Source organism: Heloderma suspectum, chromosome 2, assembly GCF_057233095.1.
Source record: "Heloderma suspectum isolate Gila_16-S chromosome 2, 16-S_ref, whole genome shotgun sequence".
Classification (NCBI taxonomy): domain Eukaryota; kingdom Metazoa; phylum Chordata; class Lepidosauria; order Squamata; family Helodermatidae; genus Heloderma; species Heloderma suspectum.
The window spans coordinates 355,363,942-355,391,553 of record NC_139459.1 but is presented as its reverse complement, the minus strand read 5'-3'; the positions used below and the strand labels follow the sequence as shown (position 1 = coordinate 355,391,553).

The 27,612-nt window shown below is 47.2% G+C and overlaps 1 protein-coding gene across 1 annotated transcript; it reads left to right on the top strand.

The window, feature by feature from the left end:
- Positions 1-3,499: 3,499 nt before the first annotated feature.
- Positions 3,500-27,612, top strand: LOC146355518 (vomeronasal type-2 receptor 26-like). Its single transcript, XM_084829919.1, has 3 exons — positions 3,500-3,634; positions 5,841-5,904; positions 26,702-27,612. Exons 1-3 carry the CDS (start codon positions 3,500-3,502, stop codon positions 27,610-27,612), a joined length of 1,110 nt encoding a protein of 369 aa, XP_084686045.1.

Genomic DNA, 27,612 nt, shown 5'->3' with positions numbered 1-27,612 from the left:
GTGTGAGGGCAGGAGAAATGGTGGATGGGATCATGGGATCATAGAACAGTAGGGTTGGAAGGGGCCTACAAGGTCATCGAGTCCAGCCCCCTACTCAGTGCAGGAATCCCAGTCAGAGCATCCCCGACAGACAGCAGCCCAGCCTCCTCATGAGTACCTCCAGGGTGGATTGGAGGAGTCTCCCCTATTTTTCTCAAGTGGCGCCATGCACTCCTCCACATTCACTGTCTGGAGGTCTGATCCTTCCTGGACAGGTAGAGGTGCTGGTGGAGCGGCAGGAACCGATTGTGCCTGGCGAGTGGCGATGTTCCTGCTCCAGTGCTTGGGCTGTATTGCTGTCGTGCCCCTTGTAGGAGGGGCAGGTTGCTGCCTCTACGGATGTACGAAAGTCACTTACCTTTCCGCGGATGTGATTCGCGGTGGCAGGGGAGGCAGTCCGTCCCTCCCCCTGGAATCCTCGACTGCAGGGGGAGGTGATCCGTTCCTCCCCCCTGGAATCCTGCCCAGCCGGATCCACTCCGCAGCAGCTCCGTGGAGCAGCTGGCCAGGGCCGTCCACAGCTGGAGTTCCAGCTGCGGACGGGCTGCTGCGGATGCAAATGGATTACCGCCATTGTGGCCGTCATTTGCGTCCAGCCAGGCTGCCATGACAGGCTATGTAAGTATTTACAAAAATATGTAGCCATGATAGGTTACGTAAGTAAGTACAAAAGGTGCGCGAAACAGAGCACTTAACTGCTGCCGTCCACGCTGACTTGCAAATGGTGGCCGCCCTGCGGCCGCCATTGACTTCTCCATCATAGCCGTGATAGGCTACGTAAGTATTTACGTAGCCTATCACGGCAAGCAAAAGAACAAGAATCCGTGTACGCAAATGGTGGCAGCTACGGCGGCCGCCATTTGCGTTCCCTATTTTTTGCCGTTTTATCCTACGTAAATATTTACATAGTCTATTAAGGTGAAAAGAAAAAGGAATGCAAATAGTGCCCACTACGCTATTTGCATTCCCCTTTTTTTCACCGTGATAGCCCACGTAAATATATACGTAGGCTTAAACGGCGAAAAACACGGAACGCAAATGGCAGCCGCCATAGCCGCCACCATTTGCGTATGCAGTTTTTTGGGGGGGGGTTTGCTTGCTGTGATAGGCTATGTAAATACTTACGTAGCCTATCATGGCTATGATGGAGAAGCGAATGGCGGCCGCAGGGCGGCCACCATTCGCAAGTCAGTGCGGACGGCAGCAGGGAAGTGCTCTGTTTTGCTCACCTTTTATGGGTTGGGGGCTCGGTTCCGCACACCTTTCGTGGGTTGGGGGGATGGGGGCTTTGTTCCGCCACAGATTTCGGGGGGCTGAATGCACTGGCATTCAGCCTCACCGAGATCCATGGTGGAATTCTCTGACATCCCTAGCTGCCTCATTTCCAGGGTAGGAGTTGTGTGTCACCCCTTCTGTACTTCGGCCGCAGAGCTTCTGTTTTTGTCCTGCACTCAACTACACTGTGTTTGTGCCCCTGGAGAGTCATTTGGGAGGCAATTTGCTGAAAGGAATCTATGCTTCTGTGGCTGAAGGGAAGGTGCTCCTGGACCTTCTGCTCTCCCATACGTTGAGAAGATCCATCACTTCCTCGTGCTTCCATGATACCCCATGCCCCTTTCGGGCACTCTGCCGAAGCCATGAAACCGTGGGTCACTTACACAAGCCTGGGGGGGGGGGCAGGCAGCAGCACTGTTAGACTCAATAACTGCAGGTCCATGTAGTCTTTGGGCAGGCACTATTAATGCGAGAAATTCCTTCTAGAGAGGGATTCCCCTTCTCCTGCTTGCTAATGCAGTAGGGAATTTGGGCGGTGCTAAGCCCAACTTTACACCCCTGCCATTGTGACTGTGAAATTCCAAAGGCTCATGCACTTGAACTTTCCAGCCCCTCTGCACACAGCAATCCAAGTGCTAATTTGGGATCACGTGAATGCACAAATGCGATATCCCAACAAAGTGATTTAGCACATAAATGAGAGATAGGATTAAACTAATGGAAGCCTCGCTTTCATGGTCCCATGGCTGCATTTAAGTGCCATAGCAATTCAGACATGGGCAATATCACCCGCGGATTGCAGGCACCCAGTTCCAGGGCAAGGGATTGCTTACCTGAGCTTCAGGATGGAGTGGGAGTAGTTGCTTCGTGTTTGCGATAGGGTGCTAAAGCGCTGTCTCGGTTTTGCACCGTAGAACAAATGAGTTTTAAAAGTAGGTTGCTCCATGGCTAGCTGCAAAATGGGGAAACTTTGGGAAAAGAGGGAGGAAAAACTTTGGCGAAACACCCCTTGAGTGGGGTTAGTGAGGTCAGGGCCGGGTTAGAGACCCACACCCACCGGCAGGGCGATCATACCTAACCAAGTGCAGGGGATGGAATATACCCCAAGCGGAGCGCAGCCAAGGTGAAGTAAGAAGAAAAGTTGGGCTACAACAAGTCTCAGAAAATCCAGTTTTTCCACAATAAGCTACAGGGTGGCTGCGGGATGGCCACACTGTTGTGTATCCCTAACAACCTCCACACACAGCCACCTTGGTGTTAATGGATCGTGGAGACGACCCCGGGAGAAAGGTGAGGAGAGGAAAACTAACAGGGCTTTAGGATCCTGGGGACTTCTTTCCTACAGCTCACAGCTCAGCTCACAGCTCTGCAGAGAAGACAGGAAAAGGGAACAGGAGTCGGAAGCGGGGGGGGGCATTACACACTGCCTCTGAGTCCCTCTTCCCTCCTGGAGGAGCAGTTAGCAGTGCCACAGCCCCAAGCAGTGTCACAAGCACAGTGCAAAGGTGGTGCTTGGGGCAGGAGGGCGGTGGAGCGATGGCGAGCCAGAGAACATGTGAGAAAGGAAAAAAAGGACGGAGAGAACAATCAGCAGGTGGCACCGAGCTCTGGTCCGGAGAATCCCCCCCCCCTTTGTTCCTGGCTGGAAACAATGCCCCAGAGGCAGAGATCTGGCAACCCTATCTAGGGAACTGTGGGAAATTTCAGAGGTGACTCTGAGTTCCAGGTCTCTTTTTTAAAGGGAGAGGCAGCAGTGCTGGAGAGCCATTAGGGCAGAGGGGCCTCTGTGTTACCTCAAACCCTCCACTACCTTCATGGGGCAGAAAGGCATACTGTCCACTAATATAGGAGGGCAGTTGTATGTTGCCACAGACAGGCATGTGGGAATAGGTCTAGCTGCCAGCCCAGCCATACACCAATTATGCTAACCTTTGCTGCCTCAAACTTCTCCTTTCCAGAAGATGGGAGAAGATCCTGGGGCAGGTTCCTCCATGATTTAACAAGATCAGATATGGCCTCCATGATGTTGGCACTCCCTATACTGCATCTCTATACAGTTTAAGTATGTATATGAAAGAGACAGCAATCATAATAAAGACAATAACATTATCACGAACATTTTATACATTAAAAACATTCTGCCCTGGTGCTGGCACTCTGCAGCATCAGCCCTGAGCTTAGGAGGATGAAGGCCTCATGCACACCAAAAGCGCAGGGTGTGGAGGAATCACCACAGAGTCCCCAGGAGCTACTTTTGAACTTTTCCATTGTACTGGGATATTGTAACCACCACTACATTGAAGCTGTTTCTTCACCAATGGTCAGTCGAAATGTGCCACCAAACACATGATTAATACCTCCTTGATCCTAGATGTGGAGTTATGGCTTCTATTACAAGAAAAGGATGCCCCCCTTTCCCCCAGATACACTTCAAACTCCTTAAAATGTATGTTAGTGCATGCTAAGTGGTCCAGGCATAAATAGGACCAACCTCAGGTGAGGCCAAAGAACTAAATAAACCCCATTTCCCAATTGAGCATATTTATTCAAGAACCAAGCAGATAAATTCAGATATGGTTGGCTGGTTTAACATAAAACTATACATAACATTAAAAGCCTAAGGAAATTCAAACTTTGTTGAACTACTCCATGCTCACCAATGAAATACAGCTACTGAGTTGTGCAAGCATAATTTTCTCCGGATGCAAATCTGCCCACACAGCCACACAGAGAGTCAAGAAAGGTGCAGGACTGATTTTTGCTCCCTTACAATAATGCTAATTTTCTCAACATATTGTAATGCTCAATATATCAAGAGTTTATTTCTTCCCTGAAGGTCAGTTGAATTTTGCCACCACCCATGTTGCTAGTAACTCCTGGACAAATGGGAATCCAGACTTAAGGGTGTATTTATGGAGAAGGATATGCCCCTTTCCCCAATTACTCCTTTGAATTTCTTCAAAACCAGGTTAGTGCCTGCAAACTGGTCCAGGTGTGAGTAAAACCACCCTCCAGCTAGGCCAAGGAACTAAATCAACTCCAGTGTCCAACTGAGTATATTTAATCATGAACTGAGCAGAACAAAGATCAGAAATGGTCAGATGCTTTAAAATGGAAATGAAATTTAAAGTTAATTTGTTAATGTCAGTCAAAGTTTGCTGAACTGTAGGGATGGCGGAGAATTTCTCCCCGAAACTTCGGGGGGCCGAGCGCCAACGTGTTTGGCCCCCCAAACAAGTTTCGGGGAGAAATCCTCCGCCCCCCCCGCCCCCCCCCGGGACGGGACTTACCTTCCCTGAATGTCCCTCCCGGCGGCGGGTCCGGCTGGTGGTTCATCCGGTGTTCGAGCGGGGCGGGAGCGGCAGCCGGTCTTTCGACCGGCTGCCGCCCCCGCCATTGCAATGAAAGAAAAAAAAAAAAAGTCCCCTGATAGGCTACGTGACGATTCACGTAGCCTATCATGGCTAGATCTGCAAAGTCAGCCGTGATAGGCTACGTGAATCGTCACGTAGCCTATCACGGGTGACTTTAAAAAAAAAAAAAAAAGTGTGTACGGATAATGGCGGCCCCCATAGAGAGCTGCCATTCCCGTTCCTTATTTGGTCGCTGTAGTCTACGTCAATGTTTACATAGACTACAGCAAAAATAAGGGCAACGCTATTTGCGTTGCCCTTATTTTCGCCGTAGTCTACGTAAACATTGACGTAGACTACAGCAACTAAATAAGGAACGTGAATAGCGGCTCCCTATGGGGGCCGCCATTCGCGTACGCGCTTTTTTTTTTTAAAGTCACCCGTGATAGGCTACGTGACGATTCACGTAGCCTATCACGGCTGACTTTCCAGATCTAGCCATGATAGGCTACGTGAATCGTCACGTAGCCTATCAGGGGACGTTTTTTTTTTTTTTTTTTTACTTTCGTGTTCGCGGCCGGGAGAGGCGGGAAGCCTCCTCCCCGGCCTGAATTTCGGCCGGGCGAGGCGGGAAGCCTCCCCCCCCGGCCTGAATTTCGGCCGGGCGAGGCGGGAAGCCTCTCCCCCCGGCCTGAACTTTGCGGGGGGAGCAGCGAAGCGCTCCCCCCCACCGCGAACAAGCTGCGAGAAAAGGTAAGTGACTTTCGTTCACCCCTACTGAACTGTTCCCTCACTGTCTCACGAAAGAGACTTGCACTGGTGAATTGTGCAAACATGTTTTCTCCAGATGGACACCTGCCCATGGAGCCAGAGAGAGAATAAACAAATTTGCAGCAGTGATTTTTGCTCTCATAATTATCCAAATCATGGCTATTTATTCTCACCAAAGCTTGAGGGATTTTGATTTCCAATGATCACTTTTGAAAATGATGCAAGAAACCTCAAATCAAGAGCAGTACTCAGTGACTCTTCATATTTGCACCCTGAAACACTGGTGGATACATAGATCCTGAGCCTCTGAGAGCCTGAGGGGAGATGTAGGGAAGGCAGGGATTGTGCCGGTGTGAGGTTTGATCATCCCCTTCTAAGGTGTCTGAGTGTCTTCCACTACAGAGGACAATCCTATATTTTGGAGATCTAGCAGAAGGCAGTCCTGCGTTGGAAGGTGCTCTCTCAGGTGGGCTGTCCAGACCAAGTCCACTGCAGCTGGGAGAAAGGCTAGCTTCCAATTAGTTGTTCCTGAGACCAGTCACAGGCACGTTTATGTATGCATGAGCACATGAGAAACAGAAGGAGACTAGACATATTTTCCAGCATGCCTCTGCTGCTGTTCCTTATTCTGTTGCTGTGCATTCCCCATGGGATGCCGAAGACAAAATGCCTGTTTGATGTGATAAGTAATCAGAATGACCCGTTTAATTATTATCGGTCAGGAGAGTACGTGATCAGTGGGATCACATCTACAGCAAATACTGTATTTCAGCCATACCGTTTCTTGGAGCCTCCCACTACCAGATTTAAATTGTAAGTGATGAGGGGCCAAACTCTCAATTCATATTCTCTAGATTTTCCTTTTTAGTAGTGGAGATAGTGAATCTCTCTTTTCTGGTAGCTCCCCTTTCAAGCATGGTCCATGAGTCCAGTAGTTCTCATTCCTATTTCATCCTTCTTTCCTTAGAGGGAAAGGATTCTTGGGGAGGGTACACAAATGCTCAGGCACCATCTAGTGAGCATACAGCCTGCCATTTCAAATGCTGCCCCTTGTTCTTTTTGGACTCTTCAGTCAGGACTGGTGTCAGCACCTGAGATCACTGGGCAGCTGCCAGCAGTGGTCCAATTCCTGCAGGATCTCAGGGAGAGGGTCCAGTCCCCTGCAGGATAGGGCCCCCCAAATGATTTCCCAGAGATCAGCAGGTGATGGGAACGGCAGCACACAGGCGTCCTGGGGTTGAAAGTATTCACCGCAGCATCTTTTGTTCCTTATTATTTTAAAAACACATTTTATATGAAGGGGACTATAAACAGGTAGGTATAGATTTTGTTCTAGATCCTTATTTTATTATTTTTCAGCAGATATGATCTTTAATTTTCTTTTTTTACAACCGTATGATGTCTATTCTCAAGTAAATGTGCTCAGCATCAGGGGAGCAGAAACAATCTTGGTTTTTATCCTATCGTCACGACAGTACTATGATTAAATTAAGTGAGCTCAGCATGTGGAACTGCACATGCTGAGAGCATGAACTTTCTAAACAGGGTTGGCAAACATTTTTTGCGGAGGGAGGGAGGAGGTTGTCCAGCATCTCAAGTATGTAGAAGCAATTGTAAAGCAGGGAGCGGTGGTGGTGTACAGGGAGAAGAGAATTGTTCGCTGTGTGCTTCAGAAGAACTGAAGTAAGACACCAGGCCATCAACATTGTGTGGGCCAATAACACCATTATGTTCAAGGTCTAACATTCGCCAGCTGCCACACAGGTTGTGATCCCAGATGACGAAAATGAGTTAAGCATGGCAGGGCACGTTGAGAGAGAATTAGAACTAGAGTAATTTGTGATTACTTCCCAGAGACAAGGAAGGGAGGAAGAACTTTATTTATTTACATTAATTTAAGCCAAAAGCAGCAGTGCCTCCCCCGCAACTCTCAATGTGTTTGACAATACATTTGGTGCATTGGGCGTGGGGCTGAGGGCTAACCCTGTCTATTGTTCAAAAGCCCTGAAACTGTTTTCACCTTTTAGCAATGTGAAAGAAAATGCCCTCCCAGCATTTCCCTCTGTCTCGAGTCCTGTCTTCCCTTCCTTTGGGGGGTTCTCTGTGGGCATGGAGAGTTTCAGTTCGGGATGTCTATTCCTGCCCATGCTGACTCTTGAGTCCCTCTTAATTCTGAGATCTGAGGCCATGGTTCAGTTGTGGAGAGTATGCTTTGTGTTCAGAAGGTCTGGTTCAATCCCCAGCATCTCCAGGCAGGGCTGGAAAAACTCTGGCCTGGAACATTGGAGAGTCACTGCTGCCAGTCACTGTTGATAAAACAGGGCAAGATGGGCCAATCATCCCACGTAATGTATGACAGCTTCCTATGTCTGTATGATTTTCATATTGTGCTGCTTCTCAATGTTACTTCTGCAAAGACACGCAGAGGGATTTTCGGGAAATGCTTTATGGTGGAAAGTGCAAAGTTCAAAGGAGAAGTTGTGTTCTTGATGTTTAGTGGTTGTGGTTGTTGTTATTATCATTGTGTGTGTGGGTCCAAAGGACTGCTTTTGTGTGACTGTGTGAATCCCCCCTCCCCGCTGCTTTCTATTCATGATACTAAACTTAGTGTGCTGCAGTTTTCATGTGGTGAGGTGCTGGCTACTGGGAATTTAAGGGACTGCTCCATCTCTGGTGACCCTGTTCCCTGCACCCTGGTTCCAGTGAGCAACAGGTGCCACTCGGGAGTGGCTTCATGTTACTGGAAGTGCCAGGAAAGAAAAAGAAGTGATTCACCCCGTATTTCGTATAGCTATTGTGCAATGTTCTGCTAAGTTTGATGAGAAGGAATGTGTTGCACTCTGTTTATGGATGCACCTTCTTCAGAAGCATGTAGAGGAAGGTTATTGGGAACTAAATGAATATGATATAGCATATCATGGAAGAGCAGCGCCTTCCAAATTGCATTGATAGTTGGAGTAGAGGAGGGTCCATGTTCAGGCAGTGATCTCTGTTCAAGAAATACTGGTGTTTTATGTATTTCGCTGTGTGACGAAGTGCCTGTGAGCTGGTTGGGGAGTTGAGGGGTTTCTGGTTCCAATGCCTCCTTGCCATGAATTTCACTAGTTAACCTTTATTTTTTTATTTCATTTGCATACCGCCCAATAGCTGGGGTTCTCTGGGTGGTTCACAAAAGTTAAAGCCTTTTGCCAGTCACCCTCTCCCAGTTTAATCATCTCCAATCTCCATAGGGTTGTTGTGTGGATAAAATGGGGGAGAAGGACCATGGGCACCACCTTGAACTCCTATGAAATAAAATAGATACATGGTTGTCGAGATAATCCAATTTTATTGTTTTTATTTTATTTGTACCTTGCCTTCCTGCCAAGGAAATGGCACTTACATTCGTTGACAAGCATGGTTAAATGCAAACTTGTTTAAAAGATTAATACAACAAATACATTCAAGCACAATTTTAAACACAACCATAATAGAATAACAACAGCAATGAACCCAAGAGACCCACAGACATGCCAAAGGCCTGCTTGGATTAACGTGTCTTTGCCTGCCAGGATAAGGACAGCAAAGAGGGAACCCACCTGGGGTCCCTTGGCAGGGAGTTTCATAACCTGATTCTGGAAGTAGCTTCCCAGTGGCAATGTGTCTGGGAAGAACAGAGTTTGCTCATGGAGCGAAACAACTTGCCTGGCTACTCTTCTTCAAGTTTTGAAGCTAATTGCTCCCTTTCATATATGTTCCCACCAAAACCCACTAAAAACAACACCAGTTCGTAGAGCACCACCTCATAAACTACTTCAACAAATTTCATTGAATCTGAAGTGCAATTATGTTATGTATGCTTACTCAGATGTTCATCCCACTGAGCCCAATGGGCCTCATTCCCATTAACCTTTGGGTTTGCAGTTGTAGAACTTTGATGCTTCTGCACAGCCTTCTCCAGCACTTGACTGGACATCTGCCCTGGCTTTGCTATTAAGGGACTTTTGTTTGCAAACAGTTATGTGCCTTGTCTGTAGGAGAACTCATTTCTACAAACCAAATAATGCTGGGATCATCAGCTATGTTGCATGAGGCTTTAGATCGGATGTAGCATGAGGGCTAAACTAATGTAAAATGAAATGGGATTTTTTGCATCCTACATCCACATTTTTAGAAATACCAATAAATGCCAGGCAGGGTGGACTATTAGATACGTGACTACAAAGGTAAAGAGAGGGGGAGTGCAAACCTTTCCCTCTCTGTCATGGTCCTAAAAACAACAACAAATCCCCCTCCCCCATATGGCCCTCTGCATTGGGAGGAAAGTTCCCGTTGGTGTTATTGGGAATCTAGTTCCAATAGTAAAAAGTAGAAATTTCTATTGCCTAAATCACATACAAATTGCTAAATGTTTTCATGGAATAAAGGATAAAAATCTGATGAAATCTGTATTTCTTATAGTTTGAGAGAAATGAGGTACTGGTCAATCCTGCCCTTCTTGTTTACAATTCATGAGATCAACCAGAATCTGAGGCTCTTGCCCAATATCTCCCTGGGCTACAACATCTATGAGAACTATTTCAGTGGAGGAATGACGTATGAGGCCATGGTAGACCTGATGTCTGTCGGGCAGCAGCATGTTCCAAACTTCAGCTGTGGAAGGCAGAATAACTTGTTGGCAGTTCTTGAAGGGGCCGACTCTGAAATCTCCACCAAGATTTCAGCCATGCTGGACATCTACAAGATCCCACAGGTATATGAATGGGGCTGAGGGATGTAGGCTGAGTATGGTTCAGCTTTGCCAGAGGAGCCAAGAAGGTGGCATTGGGCCGGGCATCACCAAGTAAGGCTGGTGACAGGCAGTACTTTGAAAAGAACTGAAGATGGTTTGAAAAGGTTATACTTTCCTTATTCCTTTGTCCCCCTGTCACCTCTGCACAGGGTGTTTGAAACAGTACAAGGGGTGCAATGAGTTTTCAGTGTTTGATAATGAATTGAATCTAGACTAGGGGTGCTTCCAGATGGAGGGCTCCCAGCACTAGCACTCCAAAGTCATTCTGCAGGTATTTAGACTGCTTTTACTTAACATATATTCATATAGTATGAAAAACAACAACAACAACAAGAGTTGGGGAAACATGGGAGGGTTAAGACATCATCACTGCAGAATCTGGCTCCATTCTGCTTGGACTGATTTGGAGCCAGCCTGCTTTGAGTCATTACCAAACCTGAGTTGAGGTTTGGGCATCTGAGGCTTCAAGCTCCCATTGACTCTCATGGATGATATTTGTAGGCATAATAGTCCCTTAGGAGATGTTTACGCTCTTCAAGAGCCATAAAAATTGGTCCAGGATTTTCTGTAGTGTGTGTGTGTGTGTGTGTTGGTCTTTCTTTTTATCTAATGGGAACTGCCAGGAACATGTTTATTCCTTGGCAGGTGTGAATGAAATTTGCTGGAAGAGTTGCTGCTCCAGAGGGGATTGAACATGTTTGGGCTTTGTTCAAGAGTAGCCTTGACATTTTGAGGGTATCCCTATGATACCCACCTATGAAAGGAACGTAAGAGCCCCGCTGGATCACACCAAACACCTATCCAGTCCAGTAAAGGCCTTTCCAGTCCAGGACAACCAGCTGCCTGTGGGAAGCTCTCAAGAAGGATGTGAACACAACACTCTGCACTCATGTTCCCAAGCAACACATATACACAGGCATCCTGGCTCACCACTGGAGGTCATAAGTAGCCATCATGATCAGTAGCCATTGATAGCTTATCTGCCATGAATTTTTTTAATCCCCTTTTAAAGCAACTGACATCACTACATTTTGTGGTAGTGATGTCCATATTATGACTATATACTGTGTGAAAAAGTAGTTCTTTTAATCTGACCTGAATCTCCCAGCACTCAGCTTGATGGGATGACCCTGGGTTCCAGTGATATGGGACAATGTTTCTCCCTATCCATTTCCTCCACATCAGTGCATAATTTTGTACACCTCTCTCATCTCTCTCCATAAACACCTTTTATTCTTGGCAAAACTGTCCCAGATGTTGGAACTTTTCCTCCCAGAGGAGTTACTCCAGCTGCTTTACTTGCCCTTTTCTTCAACTTTTCCAAAATTGCAGTATCAAATTTTAGGCTTGGCATCCAGCGGAAGTTACATGGGGGATTCCTGCCATCGGAAAACACAGAAACATTTATAAAAATGTTTTCATAAACCGGAAATGTTTCCATAAATCAGAGCCATCTGTCTCCAAATTATGGAGACGGACGGCGGCCATGCGAGAAGGATTTTGCAAGGGTCGCTATGGAATTATTTATGTACGTTCCGGAGTGGAAAAAGGAGAATTCTGGGGACTTGCGGAGAGCGGAATGGGGCAGAGGACTCAAACTGCAGGCGTACAAATGAACAGTAGAAGCGCAGTTCATACATCCCTAATTATGGCCAACAGAGGTTATTCCTTTTTTACAGCAGACACTCACTGGATCAACATTTTCATCGAGCTGTACACCACAGCCCCAAGATCTCTTTCTCTGTCAAGCAATTCTAGCACAAATCTCAACAGCATATGTAGGTGTGGTTTGCCTAGACTGGTGGGGAGGGTGCAGAGGCTGGTGTCTTACCTGTGTATGTGTTTCTCTAAGCATCACCACTTTTATTTGCTTGTTTCTGGGAGTGAATAGGTGGCTTTGGCTTCAGATCCCATCTGCGCCTTGTATGCGTGTAGACCAAGATAGTTTTCTCTGAGCCTGATCAGTTTTCCTTCTGTGAAATGGGAAAGGATGGTCGGACCAGCAATTTTTGAAACTGCTGAAATTCTCCAATATCCACTTGTGACCTTCTTCTATTTTCAACCTGTTTTTCAGCTGGTTGAAATGGGGAAATTGAATGTATCAGTATGTATTTTCCCAACATTTGCACTTTAGCCTGATAGACTGATGTGTGAAAATGCCTGTTGTTGTTGTTGTTGTTGTTGTTGTTGTTGTTGTTGTTAAAAAACACACAAATCTCTCTCTCTTTCCTAGGTCAGTTATGGGTTTGTAAGTCAAGTTCCCAAGGATAGACACACATTCCCCTTTTTATACCGGATGGTCCCCAAACCAGAACCCCCATACCTGGGGATAGCAAAACTGCTCCTGCATTTCAGATGGACTTGGATCAGTCTCCTGGCTCCAGACAATGACAATGGGGAAAGGTTCATGAGAAGCTTTCCACCTGTCCTCATAAAAAATGGCATTTGCATTGCCTTCTCAGCAAGCATCTCACTGCTGGGTGGGACTAAAAGCATGTTCAACATAGTTTCCTATTTTATGGACACTCGGGTCAATGTAGTTGTTTTTCCAGGGGACTCTCAGATCATATTGACTCTAGTATTGATCATTCATAGAGTTGAACAGATCACAAAATCAATTGTGGGGAAAGTTTTGATTGCAACAGCACTGCAGGACCTCAGTGTAAGCTTGTTCTACAAAATGGTTGATCTCCAGCACACCCATGTTTCCTTGTCCTTCGTAATCAAGAAAAACAGAAGGACACAATATGGCAATTTTGAATCATTTTTAATTGCTATCGAGCAGTTTGGGGAGACAGTATTTCATTGTTTATATTCAAGGAAGATGTTGTCTGTGAAAGCCTGGAAAAGATGTGGAGAAAATGAGTACTGGGAGAAATTGCCCCAGGATGTGATTGAAAAGGTCCTGTCTCAAGATTCTTACAGTATTTACAGTTCCATCCAGGCTGTGGCACAGACCTTACATGCTGCATACTCATCTCGATTGAATGGGATGAGGATGGTGGGTGGAAATAAGCAGGAAATTCAAATGGTGCATTCATGGCAGGTATTCCTTTTCCTTCACAGATTGTATTTATTCATTCCATTTATACCTAAACTTTCCTCCAAGGAACTCAGACCCAATTTTTGTCCTCACAACAGTCCTGTATGTTAGCTTAAGCTAGTGAGCTTCACAGTAAACCCTAGTGGGGATTTGAACCCAACTGGGAACAGGGATGTGGCAGTGGACATCTTGTCATCTATGGGTACCTCAGTCAGAAATCCTTCAATTTTCGAGTTTTTATTTTGAAGTGGTGTCTAGGAGCAAACGGGGATTCCATGGCTGTACCACACAGCACTGTACTCAGCAATCTGACAACCTGGGCTCACTGGGGTTGTGGTAGATGTGGTGTTGGGGTCTCTTAAGATAATTGTGGTGAGTCAGTTCAACATTCATGCAGAGGCTGCCCTGTTGGCACTGGCTTGGGGCTTCATGACTGCTTCCAGTCAAGGCTGGCAGTTAATCTAATGGTGAGCAGAGGGGGGGGGGATTATCAGCAGAGGTGGATCCAATGGATCACAGGAGGTGGATTAACCTTGGTATCCCCAACAGCCGGCAACCTATAACTAGGGATGTATGGAAGTGACTTACCTTTCCACGGATTATGCGGATGCTGGGGGGGAGGCGCTCTGTTCCTCCCCCCCGGAATCCTAGCTGGCCGGCTGTGCTCCACAGCGATTCTGCGGAGCCACCGGCCAGCTCTGCCAGCAGCCGGACATCCAGCCGCTGGCTAGCAGGGACACAAATGGCAGCGGCCATAGCCACCGCCATTTGCGTCCCTGCAGTCAGCCATGATAGGCTATGTAAATGTTTACGTAGCCTATTATGGCTGATTTAAAAACAAAGAAACGCACGTACGCAAATGGCGGCGGCCATGGCCGCCACCATTTGCGTTCTTTATTTTGGTATGTCTTAGTCTACGTAAACATTTACTTAGACTAAGACGGCGAAAATAAGGGGAACACAAATAGCGTAGCATCTATGCTATTTGTGTTCCCCTTATTTTCACCGTCTTAGTCTACATAAATGTTTACGTAGACTAAGACGTGCCAAAATAAGGAATGCAAATGGCGGTGCCCATGGCCGCCACCATTTGTGTATGCGCGTATTTTTTTTTTTTAAGTCAGCCATGATAGGCTACGTAAACATTTACGTAGCCTATCACGGTGTTTTTTTTAAATCTAGCCGTGATAGGCTACGTAAATCTTTATGTAGCCTATCACATTTTTTTGTTGTTGTTTTTTAACTGGAAATGGCGGCGGCGGCAGCCGGTCAGAAGACCGGCCACCGCAGCCGCTGCAGCCGAACCGCCGCTGCAGCCGCCGCCAGAGCCACTGCCGCCGCCAGGAAGATCCGCCCAAGGTAAGTCCCATCCCAGGGGGTGGCGGGGGGGTGCTGGGCCGTTCTGCCACTGATTTCGGGGCCCCGAATGCGCTGGCATTCGGCCTTTCCGAGATCCATGGCAGAACTTTTTTACATCCCTACCTATAACATAGTTAGGAGGAACTAAGTGACATAAACTTTAAGATTGTACATGCAAAAGAAGCAGTGGAGAAATCATTCAGTAGCTATTCAAAAGCACTCCTTTTTGACCCACGTTCTCTTCCTTTAGAAAAAAAATGTGCATTCCACATGGAATTGTTAGTGACCGGGGGGCAGAGTGTCACACTATCACACAAAATCATGATGCTGCCACTTGAAATGATGATATTCTCAGGGCCACACAGACATGTCCAGCTCGAGGCTATGATGGGTCTCATGGTGGCTAGGGATGGCGGAGAATTTCTCCCCGAAACTTCGGGGGGCCGAGCGCCAACGTGTTCGGCCCCCTGAACAAGTTTTGGGGAGAAATCCTCCGCACCCCCCCGCCCCCCGCACCCCCCCGGGACGGGACTTACCTTCCCTGAATGTCCCTCCCGGCGGCGGGTCCGGCTGGCGGTTCGTCCGGTGTTCGAGCGGGGCGGGAGCGGCAGCCGGTCTTTCGACCGGCTGCCGCCCCCGCCATTGCAATCAAAGAAAAAAAAAAAACAACGTCCCCTGATAGGCTACGTGACGATTCACGTAGCCTATCACGGCTAGATTTGCAAAGTCAGCCGTGATAGGCTACGTGAATCGTCACGTAGCCTATCACGGGTGACTTAAAAAAAAAAAAGTGTGTACGGATAATGGCGGCCCCCATAGGGAGCCGCCATTCCCGTTCCTTATTTGGTGGCTGTAGTCTACGTAAATGTTTACGTAGACTACGGCGAAAATAAGGGCAACGCAAATAGCGTTGCCCTTATTTTCGCCGTAGTCTACGTAAACATTGACGTAGACTACAGCAACTAAATAAGGAACGCGAATGGCAGCTCCCTATGGGGGCCGCCATTCACGTACACGCTTTTTTTTTTTTTTTAAGTCACCCGTGATAGGCTACGTGACGATTCACGTAGCCTATCACGGCTGACTTTCCAGATCTAGCCATGATAGGCTACGTGAATCGTCACGTAGCCTATCAGGGGACTTTTTTTTTTTTTTTAACCTTCGTGTTCGCGGCCGGGCGAGGCGGGAAGCCTCCTCCCCGGCCTGAATTTCGGCCGGGCGAGAAGGGAAGCCTCCCCCCCGGCCTGAATTTCGGCCAGGCGAGAAGGGAAGCCTCCCCCCCCCCCGGCCTGAACTTCGCGGGGGGAGCAGCGAAGCGCTCCCCCCCACCGCGAACAAGCTGCGAGAAAAGGTAAGTGACTTTCGTCCATCCCTAATGGTGGCCATCTCCAGTGAGCCTCCTACTCTGCCCCAATACTAAACTCACACACCCAAGAGAGAGACAGCGAGAGAACAATGTACAATAATAATGCAAAAATATTTTTCAATGCAAAGTTTTATGGAAATCATATTCCTTTCTTTCCTGGAAGCAAAATACATATATCTCTCCTATGGTAAAAATGAAATACAAATAAAAACTCTTCCTTTTACAACATACAGCACAGAGACACAGAACACATAAAAACACATCAATGCACTCTCTCGTACACACACACACACAATCAAGGAAGAGACATAACTTGGCTCTCTGCCTTGTTCAGATGCAGCAGCAAAACAGGACACACGCAAACGCAGCCACTGCTAGGGATGTCAGAGAATTCCATGATGGATCTCGGTGAGGCCAAATGCCAGTGCATTTTGCCCCCCAAAATCCATAGCAGAATGACTCCCCTGCCCCCCCAATCCACAAAAAGGTGTGCAGAATGAAAGTCCCTGCTGCCCCCAACCCACAAAAGGAGCGTGAAATGGAGCACTTACCTGCTCCCTTCTGCGCTGCTTTGCAAATGGCGGCTGTCCTGCGGCCGCCATTCGCTTTGTCTTCATAGCCGTGATAGGCTACGTAAATACTTACGTAGCCTATCACAGCGGGGGGGGGGAATCCAGCATACGCAAATGGCGGCGGCTACCGCCATTTGCGTATGCTGGGTTTTTCCCCCCTGCCGTGATAGGCCACATAAATACTTACGTAACCTATCATGGCTCAATACAGGAACGCAAATTGGCGGCGGCTACAACAGCTGCCATTTGCATCCCTGCAGGGCTGCCCAGTGGCTGGATGTCTGGCTGCGGGCGGCTGGAGCTAGCCAGCGGCTCCGCGGCTTGGCCACGAAGCGGAGCCAGCCGGGCAGGATTCCGGGGGGGAGGACCAGATCTCCTCCCCCACCATCGAGGATTCTGGGGGGAGGGACAGAGCGCCTCCCCCCCACAGCGGATTGCTCGGCGTGGAGCCTGGTAGGTGTTTCGTACATCCCTAGCCACTGCTGGCCTAGGACATTTTGCTGCGTGAGGTGGACTAGTGAATGCTTCCCATTTCTCCAGGGCTCCTCTGGGCCAGACACTATTTCCCAGCCTAACCTTTCTTACAGTAAGGTGAGGGTAAGAATGGGGAGGAAGGTCAGAATATAAATGTAATAAAATGAAGTAAATAATTTTATACTAGAAAAACATAATGGACTTTTTATTATTTTCATAATAAGCCATGGAAAATGTCCATCTCTGCATTACATTGCTGCGTGCATATATTTATATGCGTCTGCACTACAAAGGAGAAGCATCTAGGGATGTACGAAAGTCACTTACCTTTCGTGGATTATGTTGATGGTGGGGGTCGGAGGCATTCCGTCCCTCCCCCCAGAATCCTTATTGGGGGGGGAGGCACTCCGTTCCTCTCCCCCGGAATCCTCCGCGGATTTCCGGCCGTGGAGGGCTCTGGGTAAAAACCAAACAAAAACAAAACCGCATACGCTACAGCCGCCGCCATTTGCATTCCTTATTTTTGCCATCTTAATCTACGTAAATATTTACGTAGACTATGACAGCGAAAATAATGGGGAACGCAAATAGCATAGCGGGTGCTATTTGTGTCCCTTTTTGATTCCCCGTTTTAGCCTACGTAAATCTTTACATAGGCTAAAACGGCAAATCAAAAAGGGATGCAAATAGCACCTGCTATGCTATTTGCGTTCCCCTTTATTTTCGCCATCATAGTCTACGTAAATATTTATGTAGATTAAGATGGCAAAAAATAAGGAACGGAAATGGCAGCGGCCGTAGCCGCTGCCATTTGCGTACGCGTTTTTTTTGTTTTTTAACCCAGCCTTGATAGGCTACGTAAATCTTTACGTAGCCTATCATGTCATTGTTGTTGTTTTTTAACCCAGCCATGATATGCTATGTAAATCTTTATGTAGCCTATCACATCGTTGTGTGTGTGGTTTTTTTTTACAAGACAAATGGCGGCGGCGGCAGCTGGTCAGAAGACCAGCCGCCACAGCCGCCGCCGCTGCAGCCACCGCCGTAACTGCCACTGCCTGGAAGATCTGCCCCAGGTAAGTCTCGTCCCGGGGGGGATCCACGGGGGGGCAGGGGGGCAGGCCGTTCCACTACAGATTTCGGGGGGAACCGAGATCCTCAGCGTCACCGAGATCCATGACGGAATTCTCTGACATCCCTAGGAGAAATCCCTGCAATGGGAAGAAATACATAAACAATCTCAGTAGTCGCGCATCCAGCGGAAGTTATGTGGAGGATTCCCACCATCAGAAAACACGGAAACGTTTACAAAAATGTTTTCATAAACCGGAAACTTTTCCATAAATCGGAGCCGTCTGTCCCCGAATTACGGAGACAGGTTGCGGCCGCGCAAGAAGGATTTTTTGACGGCCGCTATGAAATTATTTACTTAACTTCTGGAGCAGGGGAAAAAAGGGAGAATTCTGGGGGCTTGCGGATGGCAGAACAGGGCAGACAACTCAAACCGCGGAACTAAAAACGAATGGTAAGCAAGTAAGCAAGCCAGCACGGGCACACACCACACTGACTCACTCATCTGTCTCCTTTCCTCGCCTCTTCTTTAGCTTAATGATTGGCTGGCTTGGCTCAGCCAATGTCCCAGCCAGAGATAACCTTGTTGACGAAAAGACTCCCTCCCTTGTGGAGGGAAGAGGTCTTCTCCAATTGGATAGTATAAGCTCACCACTTACACTGAGCAAATTTGGTGTTATTATTTTTAAAAAAATGTGCTTCAAGGCAGCGGGCTCACCCAGAGAAGCTGGACAGCCTTAGAGCATTTCAGGGCTCTGCACGTGAGTGAGCAGTTGCAGGTGAAGTAAGGAAGCTACTGCACTGGGAAAGGCCACTCTCAGGGCAGGGCAGGCACTAGGGATGATGGAGAAATCCACCATGGACTCAAGTGAGGCCAGATTCTTTAGAATGTGCCCCCCAGAGTCCGTGGCAGAACGGACTACCCCTCTGCCCCCCGAAATCCCCCTAGGATGGACCTACCTGGTGGTGGCGGCGACTCCAGGTTGTCTTCCTTCTGCTGCCATCTTCAGATGCAAATGGTGTCCAGCTTAGGGGACACCATTTGCATCCACTGCCATTGCTGTGATAGGTTACGCAAGTATTTACGTAGCCTATCATGGCAAAAGGCAGGGATGCAAATGGCAGCTGCTACGCCATTTGCATCCCTTCCTTTTGCCATGACAGGCTACATAAATACTTACGTAGCCTATCACAGCAAAGAGCAGGGGCGCAAATGGTGGCCTCTGTGCCATTTGCGTCCCTGCTCTTTTCGTGATTGGCCACATAAATATTTACGTAGCCAATCACGGCCAACAGCAGGGACGCAAATGGCATCACCTATGCTGGACGCCATTTGCGTCTGCAGACCGGCTGCGCCCGGAAGTCTGGCAGTGGCCAGAGCCGGCCGGTGGCTCCACGGACTCCCCATGAAGTGGACCCGGCCAGGGATGATTCCGGGGGAGGACCAGATCACCTCCCCCTGCCTGTGGATGCCCCGGACCAGAACGGGGTAAGTAACACCCCTAGCTGGCACAGCTGCTGTTGTTATAGGTCCTGACGAAGATCACTGCAAAGGGAAGTGCCTCAGCAAATGTTTATTCTTAAATAAAGGCAGGTGCTTTGGCGGGGCTGGAGGGAAGAGAGTCTCTTCTCTTCTCTTCTCTTCTCTTCTCTTCTCTTCTCTTCTCTTCTCTTCTCTTCTCTTCTCTTCTCTTTTTTTATTTTACACAGCTCCTGGGTGTGCTCTGACCCTCCTGCCCTTAAAGAACCACCACCCATGGCTATATCAGATCATCTCCCTCTAGTTTTCAGTTTTGTATGATGGGATGATGGTGATCTGGGTATGGAGGTAAGGAAATTGTCTATTTGTCAGGGAGAAATCACAACCTAGTTGGATTTAGAGACTTACCAGAAATGCCTCACTTTGCCTTGAGCTGCAAGGCCTGGAAGGACCATATATGCACATTTGCTTGAATGAGTAGAACTCTCGAGGCAAGTCCGAATTCTGCAGACAGGCTAACATACCATATTGAGGCACCGCAGGGCTCATCGGCCTGGAAGACTTGCTGCAGATTAGAGGTCCACATGTGGAGAGCCAAGAAGTACAACAGAATTCCCTCTTTACCAAATTGGTTTTTTCTTTTTCCCATATCATTCTAGCTTCACCCTTTCCTGAGAAATTTCCAACTTTACAATAGTTCCATGGATGGAGCTTATTTGGATGAGAATGGGGAAATTGTATCTGACTTTTATATCGTGAACTGGGTGGTGTTTCCCAATGAGTCCACTGCCAGAGTGGAAGTTGGGAGTCTAGAGAGAGAGGCCTCCTCAGAGATCAAGTTCACCATTGATCAGAAGGCCATTGGCTGGCCCAAGTCATTCAACCAGGTGGGAAAAGCTATTTGTTTCCATTGATGCCTTTTAATATCTCTTCCCAGGGAATCTCATACATGTCTAATGCAAAGAATGACCCTTTGAGTTCCATTAGGCTTGGTCATTAAGTTCAGCGGGGCTTAGTCCCGTGTAGATTGCCATAGGATTGCAGCCTTAAGGTCTATCAGTCCATTAGCTATTGTAGCATTGTATTATGTAACCATTGTACATAATGGCTAAGGAATGTGGTCCCCAATCCATTACTTTATACTGAAATAATGCAGTGACTATGAATAGAAAAGGTTTAGCCTGAGTAGGTGGAACCCTTGGAGTCCTGATGTGAGGTATGCTAAGCCAGCGTTCCTCTAACTTTTTCAGGGCATATTTGAAATGCCCCAAACTGTTGTGGGTGCTGTAAAAACATGACACCCATGAGAGGTGTGCCCCTTCACAAAATGGCTGTGCTGATGAGCATGACCACCACAAAACACAAATGTCACAAAGGTAGCAGAGAGAGCAGGGAAGCAGGATAGTGCAGGGATTGATCCCCCTGCTTCACATCACGTATGGCATTGTATGATAATGTTTGGGTGTCCTCTGTCAGTCAGGACCCAAAATTGGCTTTAAGTCATGTAGTGCGGTCACTGAACTTGAGCCGGACATCCTCAAGAGTGAAGTCAAGTGGGCCTTAGGAAGCATTAGTAACAATAAAGCTAGCGGAGATGACAGTATTCCAGCTGAGCTATTTAAAATCCTAAAAGATGATGCTGTTAAAGTGCTGCATTCAATATGCCAGCAAATTTGGAACACTCAACAGTGGCTGCAAGACTGGAAAAGGTCAGTTTACATTCCAGTTCCAAAGAAGGGCAATGCCAAAGAGTGTTCAAACTACCGCACAATTGCGCTCATTTCACATGCCAGCAAGGTGATGCTCAAAATCCTACAAGCTAGCTTCAGCAGTATGTGAACCGAGAACTACCAGAAGTACAAGCTGGGTTTCGAAGAGGCAGACGAACTAGAGATCAAATCGCCAACATTCGCTGGATCATGGAGAAAGCAAGAGAATTCCAGAAAAACGTCTCTTTCTGCTTCATTGACTACGCTAAAGCCTTTGATTGTGTGGATCACAACAAACTGTGGCAAATTCTTAAAGTGATGGGAGTACCAGACAACCTTACCTGTCTCCTGAGAAACCTGTACGAGGGTCAAGAAGCAACAGTAAGAACCAGACATGGAACAACCGATTGGTTCAAAATTGGGAAAGGAGTATGACAAGGCTACATATTGTCACCCTGCTTATTTAACTTATATGCAGAGTACATCATGAGAAACGCCGGGTTCGATGAATCACAGGTCAGAATTAAGATTGCTGGGAGAATTATCAACAACCTCCGATATGCAGACGATACCACCCTAATGGCAGAAAGCGAAGAGGATCTCAAGAGCCTCTTGTTGAAGGTGAAAGAGGAGAGTGCAAAAGCTGGTTTGAAACTCAACATTAAAAAAACGAAGATCATGGCATCCGGCCCCATCACTTCCTGGCATATAGAAGGGGAAGAAATGGAAGCAGTGACAGATTTTACTTTCTTGGGCTCCAAGATCACCGCAGATGGTGACTGTAGCCATGAAATTAAAAGATGCTTGCTCCTTGGGAGGAAAGCTATGGCCAACCTAGACAGCATAGTAAGAAGCAGAGACATCACCTTGCCGACAAAGGTCTGTCTAATCAAAGCTATGGTTTTCCCAGTAGTAACGTATGGCTGTGAGAGCTGGACTATAAGGAAGCCTGAGCGCTGAAGAATTGATGCTTTCGAACTGTGGTGCTGGAGAAGACTCTGACGAGTCCCCTGGACTGCAAGGAGGTCAAATCAGTCAATCCTAAAGGAAATCAACCTGAAGTGCTCATTGGAAGGACAGATACTGAAGCTGAAGCTCAAATATTTTGGCCACCTAATGCAAAGAAAAAACTCTCTGGAAAAGACCCTGATGCAGGGAAAGACTGAAGGCAAAAGGAGAAGGGGACGGCAGAGGATGAGATGGCTAGATAGCATCACCAATGCAATGAACATGAACTAGAGCACACTCCGGGAGAGAGCGCAGGACAGGAAGGCCTGGCGTGCTATGGTCCATGGGGTCACGAAGAGTCGGACACAACTTTACGACTGAACAACAACAACAACAACACGGGTGTCCTGTGTGAATGCAGTGGCACTCTGTGTGTGTGTGTGTGTGTGTGTGTGAGTGAGAGAGAGAGAGAGAGAGAGAGGGAGAGAAAGGTGTACAGAGGAAAGCTGACTGAATTCAGACCACACACCAGAGGAAGGTAAGTCTCTGTCTCTCCCTCCCTCCCTCTCTCCCTCTCTCCCTCTCTCTCTCTCACTGCTGTCTCTCTATAATTTTGAAGGTGTTAAATGTCTTTGTAAATTCTTTTGTGGATCCTATGCATTTTGACTCTTGTTTTTATCCCCCCCCCCCCCGGCTTTAGTATCTTTTGCAATTTTATTTCTTAAATCCACCCTATAATCCTTCATTATTTTACAACCCCACAAGACCACACTCCAAGCTTTGCAGGTATGCTTTCTCATACTTGATGGTGAGTAATCCAGTCCTCTTCACTGGAAAGTAGAATTTTAGAAATAGATATTTGTACTGTGCAAATTCTCAGTTACTTCTGAATAGGTATGAAAGGGGTAGGGATGTACGAAAAGTACTTACCTTTCCGCGGATTATGCTGATGCTGGGGGGGAGTCGTTCCGTCCCTCCCCCTGGAATCCTTGCTGGGGGGGGAGGCGCTCCGTTCCTCCCTCCCGGAATCCTGGCCGGCTGGCTGTGCTCTGCAGCGACTCTGCGGAGCCGCCGGCCAGCTCCGCCAGCAGCCGGACATCTGGCCGCTGGCTAGCAGGCATGCAAATGGCGGAGGCCATAGCTGCCACCGTTTGCGTTCCTGCAGTCAGCCATGATAGGCTACATAAATATTTACGTAGCCTATCATGGCTGATTTAAAAAAAAAAAAGCAATGCACATACGCAAATGGCGGCGCCCATGGGCGCCACCATTTGCGTTCCTTATTTTGGCACGTCTAATCTATGTAAACATTTACATAGACTAAGACGGCGAAAATAAGGGGAACGCAAATAGCGTAGATGCTACTCTATTTGCGTTCCCCTTATTTCCGCTGTCATAGTCTACGTAAATGTTTACATAGACTAAGATGTGCCAAAATAAGGAACGCAAATGGCGGCGGCCATGGGCGCCGCCATTTGCGTACGCATGTGTGTGTATTTTTTTTTTTTAATCAGCCATGATAGGCTACGTAAAGATTTATGTAGCCTATCATGGTTTTTTTAAAAAAAATCTAGCCATGATAGGCTACGTAAATTTTTACGTAGCCTATCACGTTTTGTTTTGGTTTTTTATCTGGAAATGGCAGCGGTGGCAGCCGGTCGGAAGGCCAGCCACCGCAGCCGCCACCGCCGCCACCGCTGCACTGTTGCCGCAGCCGCCGCCGGAGCCGCCACCGCCAGGAAGATCCGCCTAAGGTATGTCCCGTCCCAGGGGGGCGGGGGGCCGTTCCGACACCGATTTCGGGGGGCCAAATGCACTGGCATTCGGCCTCCCCGAGATCCATGGCGGAACCTTCGTACATCCCTAGAAAGGGGGCCCATTGCATCTGATGAAGTGAACAGTGCCCAGAAAACTTAGGCCAGCATGAATTCATTAATAGTTAAGGTGCCACCTAGAAGACACTTTTTTGTCATTAAAAGAAGTGGAATTTGCTTGCTGTCACCATTAGTTGTCAGGTTGCATAAACTGCTTTTCTGTGTGGCTCTATGGATATCATCATCATCATCATCATCCTTTTGTGTTGCTGTTCCCACTGTTCTGTCCTTATAATCAGTTGATTCTCTGTGCAATGGGAATCACTGTTAGAACAGGAGAATCTGGGTTAAACCAAAGTAATATTTTTGTGTGGATTGTTCTTGTTGTTGCAACATACAAAAAGGTGGATTATGGATGCTCTGTGAACTTAATCCTCCTCCTCCTCATTTTCTGTGACTGTGTAAATTCCCACCCCATCCCACTGTTTTGCACCTTTGATCTTAAAGTCTCTTCAATCTCTGTGCAATGGCAGTTGTTGCTGAATCAAGAGAACACGAATCCGAATGCGTATTTTTTTGTGGATATGAGAATGCCAACCACCCCCTTTGCACTTATGATCTTAAAGATCATATGCTTCATATGTTTCCCATTTCTATAGAATTTGGTTGCTGGCTTTAATTACTCAAATGACTGTGCAATCTCTGATAGTCCCCAGGTTTTGACTTTGGTGTCACAGCTCCCCACATCTCCCCCAATGGTCGTGGGAGGCATCAGACACAAATGACTGAAACCAAATTAGTTCTGGCTCCTTTTCAGCATTTGGTTTTTCACTGGACCATATCAAGCTGCCATACTCTTGGTCAATCCATCCTATTATTGTCTGTTCTGACTGGCAGTGACCTTCTCAGACTTTAGGGAAAGATTATTCACATCATCTGCTACCTGATATGTTTGACTGGAGATGCCAGGTCTTGAATATGAGACCTTCTGCATGGCAAGTATGGGCTCTTCCACTAAGATAAAATCCATCCCCAAGATCTCTCTCCTCTCTCTTTCTTTACCGCCTCAGGTGGAAGTATGGGATTATGCCCCAGTTTTCAGTTTTCTGAATCTAATCACCCACTCAACCTCCTTAATTCTGGTCTTTATTCTGGTATAATGTTTAACTAACAAACCAAATTTTCCTGCTATGTTGTTTCCAACTGTATAACTTATTTACACCAACTTAAATATAACTTCCAGACTAAGTAATTTTTTGGGATGTTTCTTATATTTTTGGATAGACTGTGGCTTTTTCTAGATGTACTGAGAATTGTCGTCCTGGATTTGCCAAGGTGATTAAGGAAGGAGAGCCCATCTGTTGCTATGCTTGTGCCCCATGCGCAGAAGGGACAATTTCCACTCAGGAAGGTAGGAGACCCCAAAGCAAAGAGCTGCTCTTTCAGAATAGGGCACACATTCACTGACATGTTTTAGGCTAGGTTGTTTTAGGCACTGGTTCCTTTGTGGCTTTTTGTATAGTTAATTATTAATGTGTTCACTAACTAATTTCACAAGGGGAGTTGAAAGAAATATACTGGAGTACAGGGGGGAAAGCAGCCTGCTTCCAAAGAAACCTTAAGTGCAGCCCCACATAAAGCTCACTGCAGTAATCCAGATGTCTTGGTATCAAAGCATGGAACACTATGGTTAAGCTACCCCTTTCCAGGAGTTGCCATAACTATTTTATCTGCCAGAACTGGTTTTAGGCACACCTAGCCACTGAAGAAAACTGTGCCTTCATTGACAGTGTTGGTTCAATGCACACCTTCAGACTACACAGCTGCTCCTTCAGGGGGAGAGTAACCCCATCCAGAGCAGGCAACTTGCCACATTACTGCACCCAGGAGCCACTCATCCACAGAGTGACTTTGATAGGTAGAGAATCCAACATCTCTCAGGCAAGGGCCTTTCTTGGACCTTCTTATCTGGGATCTTTTTTGGTTGGTGATGCACTGGGCTGACCTTGTAGCCATCTCCATTCAAATTTTCCCAGTCACTGAACAAAAGCAGAGCCACACTGGTTGACATCAGTGGACCATCAAGTCCAGCATCCTGTTCCCAAAGGGGCCAACCAGAGCCAGCCTGCCTTTGTATCTGTAGGATATATCTATGAATTTATTTTTTGTGTATTCAAAGTATTTGTAACTTCCTTATCAGCAGAAAAAAAGGCTCCCAGGGCAGCTTACAATGAATCAGGAAAATGAGGAAGCCACCATGTAGCCATCATGATAACAAGATATGAATAGATCAAACCTCCATGAATATATCTAATCCTTATTGAAAGCTACAGGCCACCACCAAATATTGTGGCATGGAATTCTGAAATCTGTCCTGTTCTCATCCCTAATTCATGTGGTTAATTTTTGCTCTCCCCTCATCCTCATTTCATCTTCCTCTCATGGCATATATGCTTTCACCCCCTAACATATCTTTTAAAGCACGGGTTGGCAGGAAGTAGATCTCCAGATCTTTGGGACTTCAATATACAGAAGCCCCAGCCAGCATGGCCAATAGTCACAAATGCCGGGAATTGTGGTCTAAAACATTTTCAGGGCACTTCTCTTTGTATAAGGCTGGATTAGTGATGCTGCAGCTGCTCTCCTTTTTTTTCAGATCCAGACCATTGCAACAAGTGTCCAGATGATCAGCACCCAAATGAAGACCGAGATCAATGTGTCCCTAAAATTACAAACTTCCTCTCCTACGAAGGAACTTTGGGGATTATCCTAGCTGCCTGTTCACTTTTCTTCTCCCTAACCGCTGGTGTAATTTTAGGAATCTTCATTAAATATCGAGTAACTCCAGTGGTCAAAGCCAACAACCGTGACCTCACCTACATGCTCCTCATCTCTCTCCTGCTTTCCTTCTTGTCCTCCTTTCTATTCATTGGTCAGCCCCAGAAGGTGACCTGCCTTCTCCGTCAAACTGCCTTTTGCATCATCTTCTCAGTTGCCATCTCTTGTTTGTTGGCAAAAACTATCATGGTGGTGGTGGCATTTCTATCCACAAAGCCAGGAAACAGGATGAGGAAATGGCTGGGGAAGAGTTTGGCAAACTCCATTGTGATTTCTTGCACCAGTGTCCAACTGGGCATCTGCATTATCTGGTTGGGAATGTCTCCTCCATTTCCAGACCTCAACATGCATTCCCAGGATGGACAGGTCATCCTGCAGTGTAATGAAGGGTCTGCCATCATGTTTTATAGTGCTCTTGGCTACATGGGCTTTCTGGCTGCCATCTGTTTTATTGTGGCTTTCCTAGCCAGGAAGCTGCCTGGGGCATTCAATGAAGCCAAGTTGATCACCTTCAGCATGCTGGTCTTTTGCAGTGTTTGGGTGTCCTTTGTGCCCACCTACCTGAGCACCAAAGGGAAATACATGGTGGCTGTGCAGGTTTTCTCTATTTTGGCCTCCAGTTTGGGGTTACTGGGTTGCATCTTCCTCCCCAAATGCTACATTATTGTATTGAGGCCGGATCTGAATAAAAAGGAGCATCTAATGATGAAACCAAAAGACTGCATATGA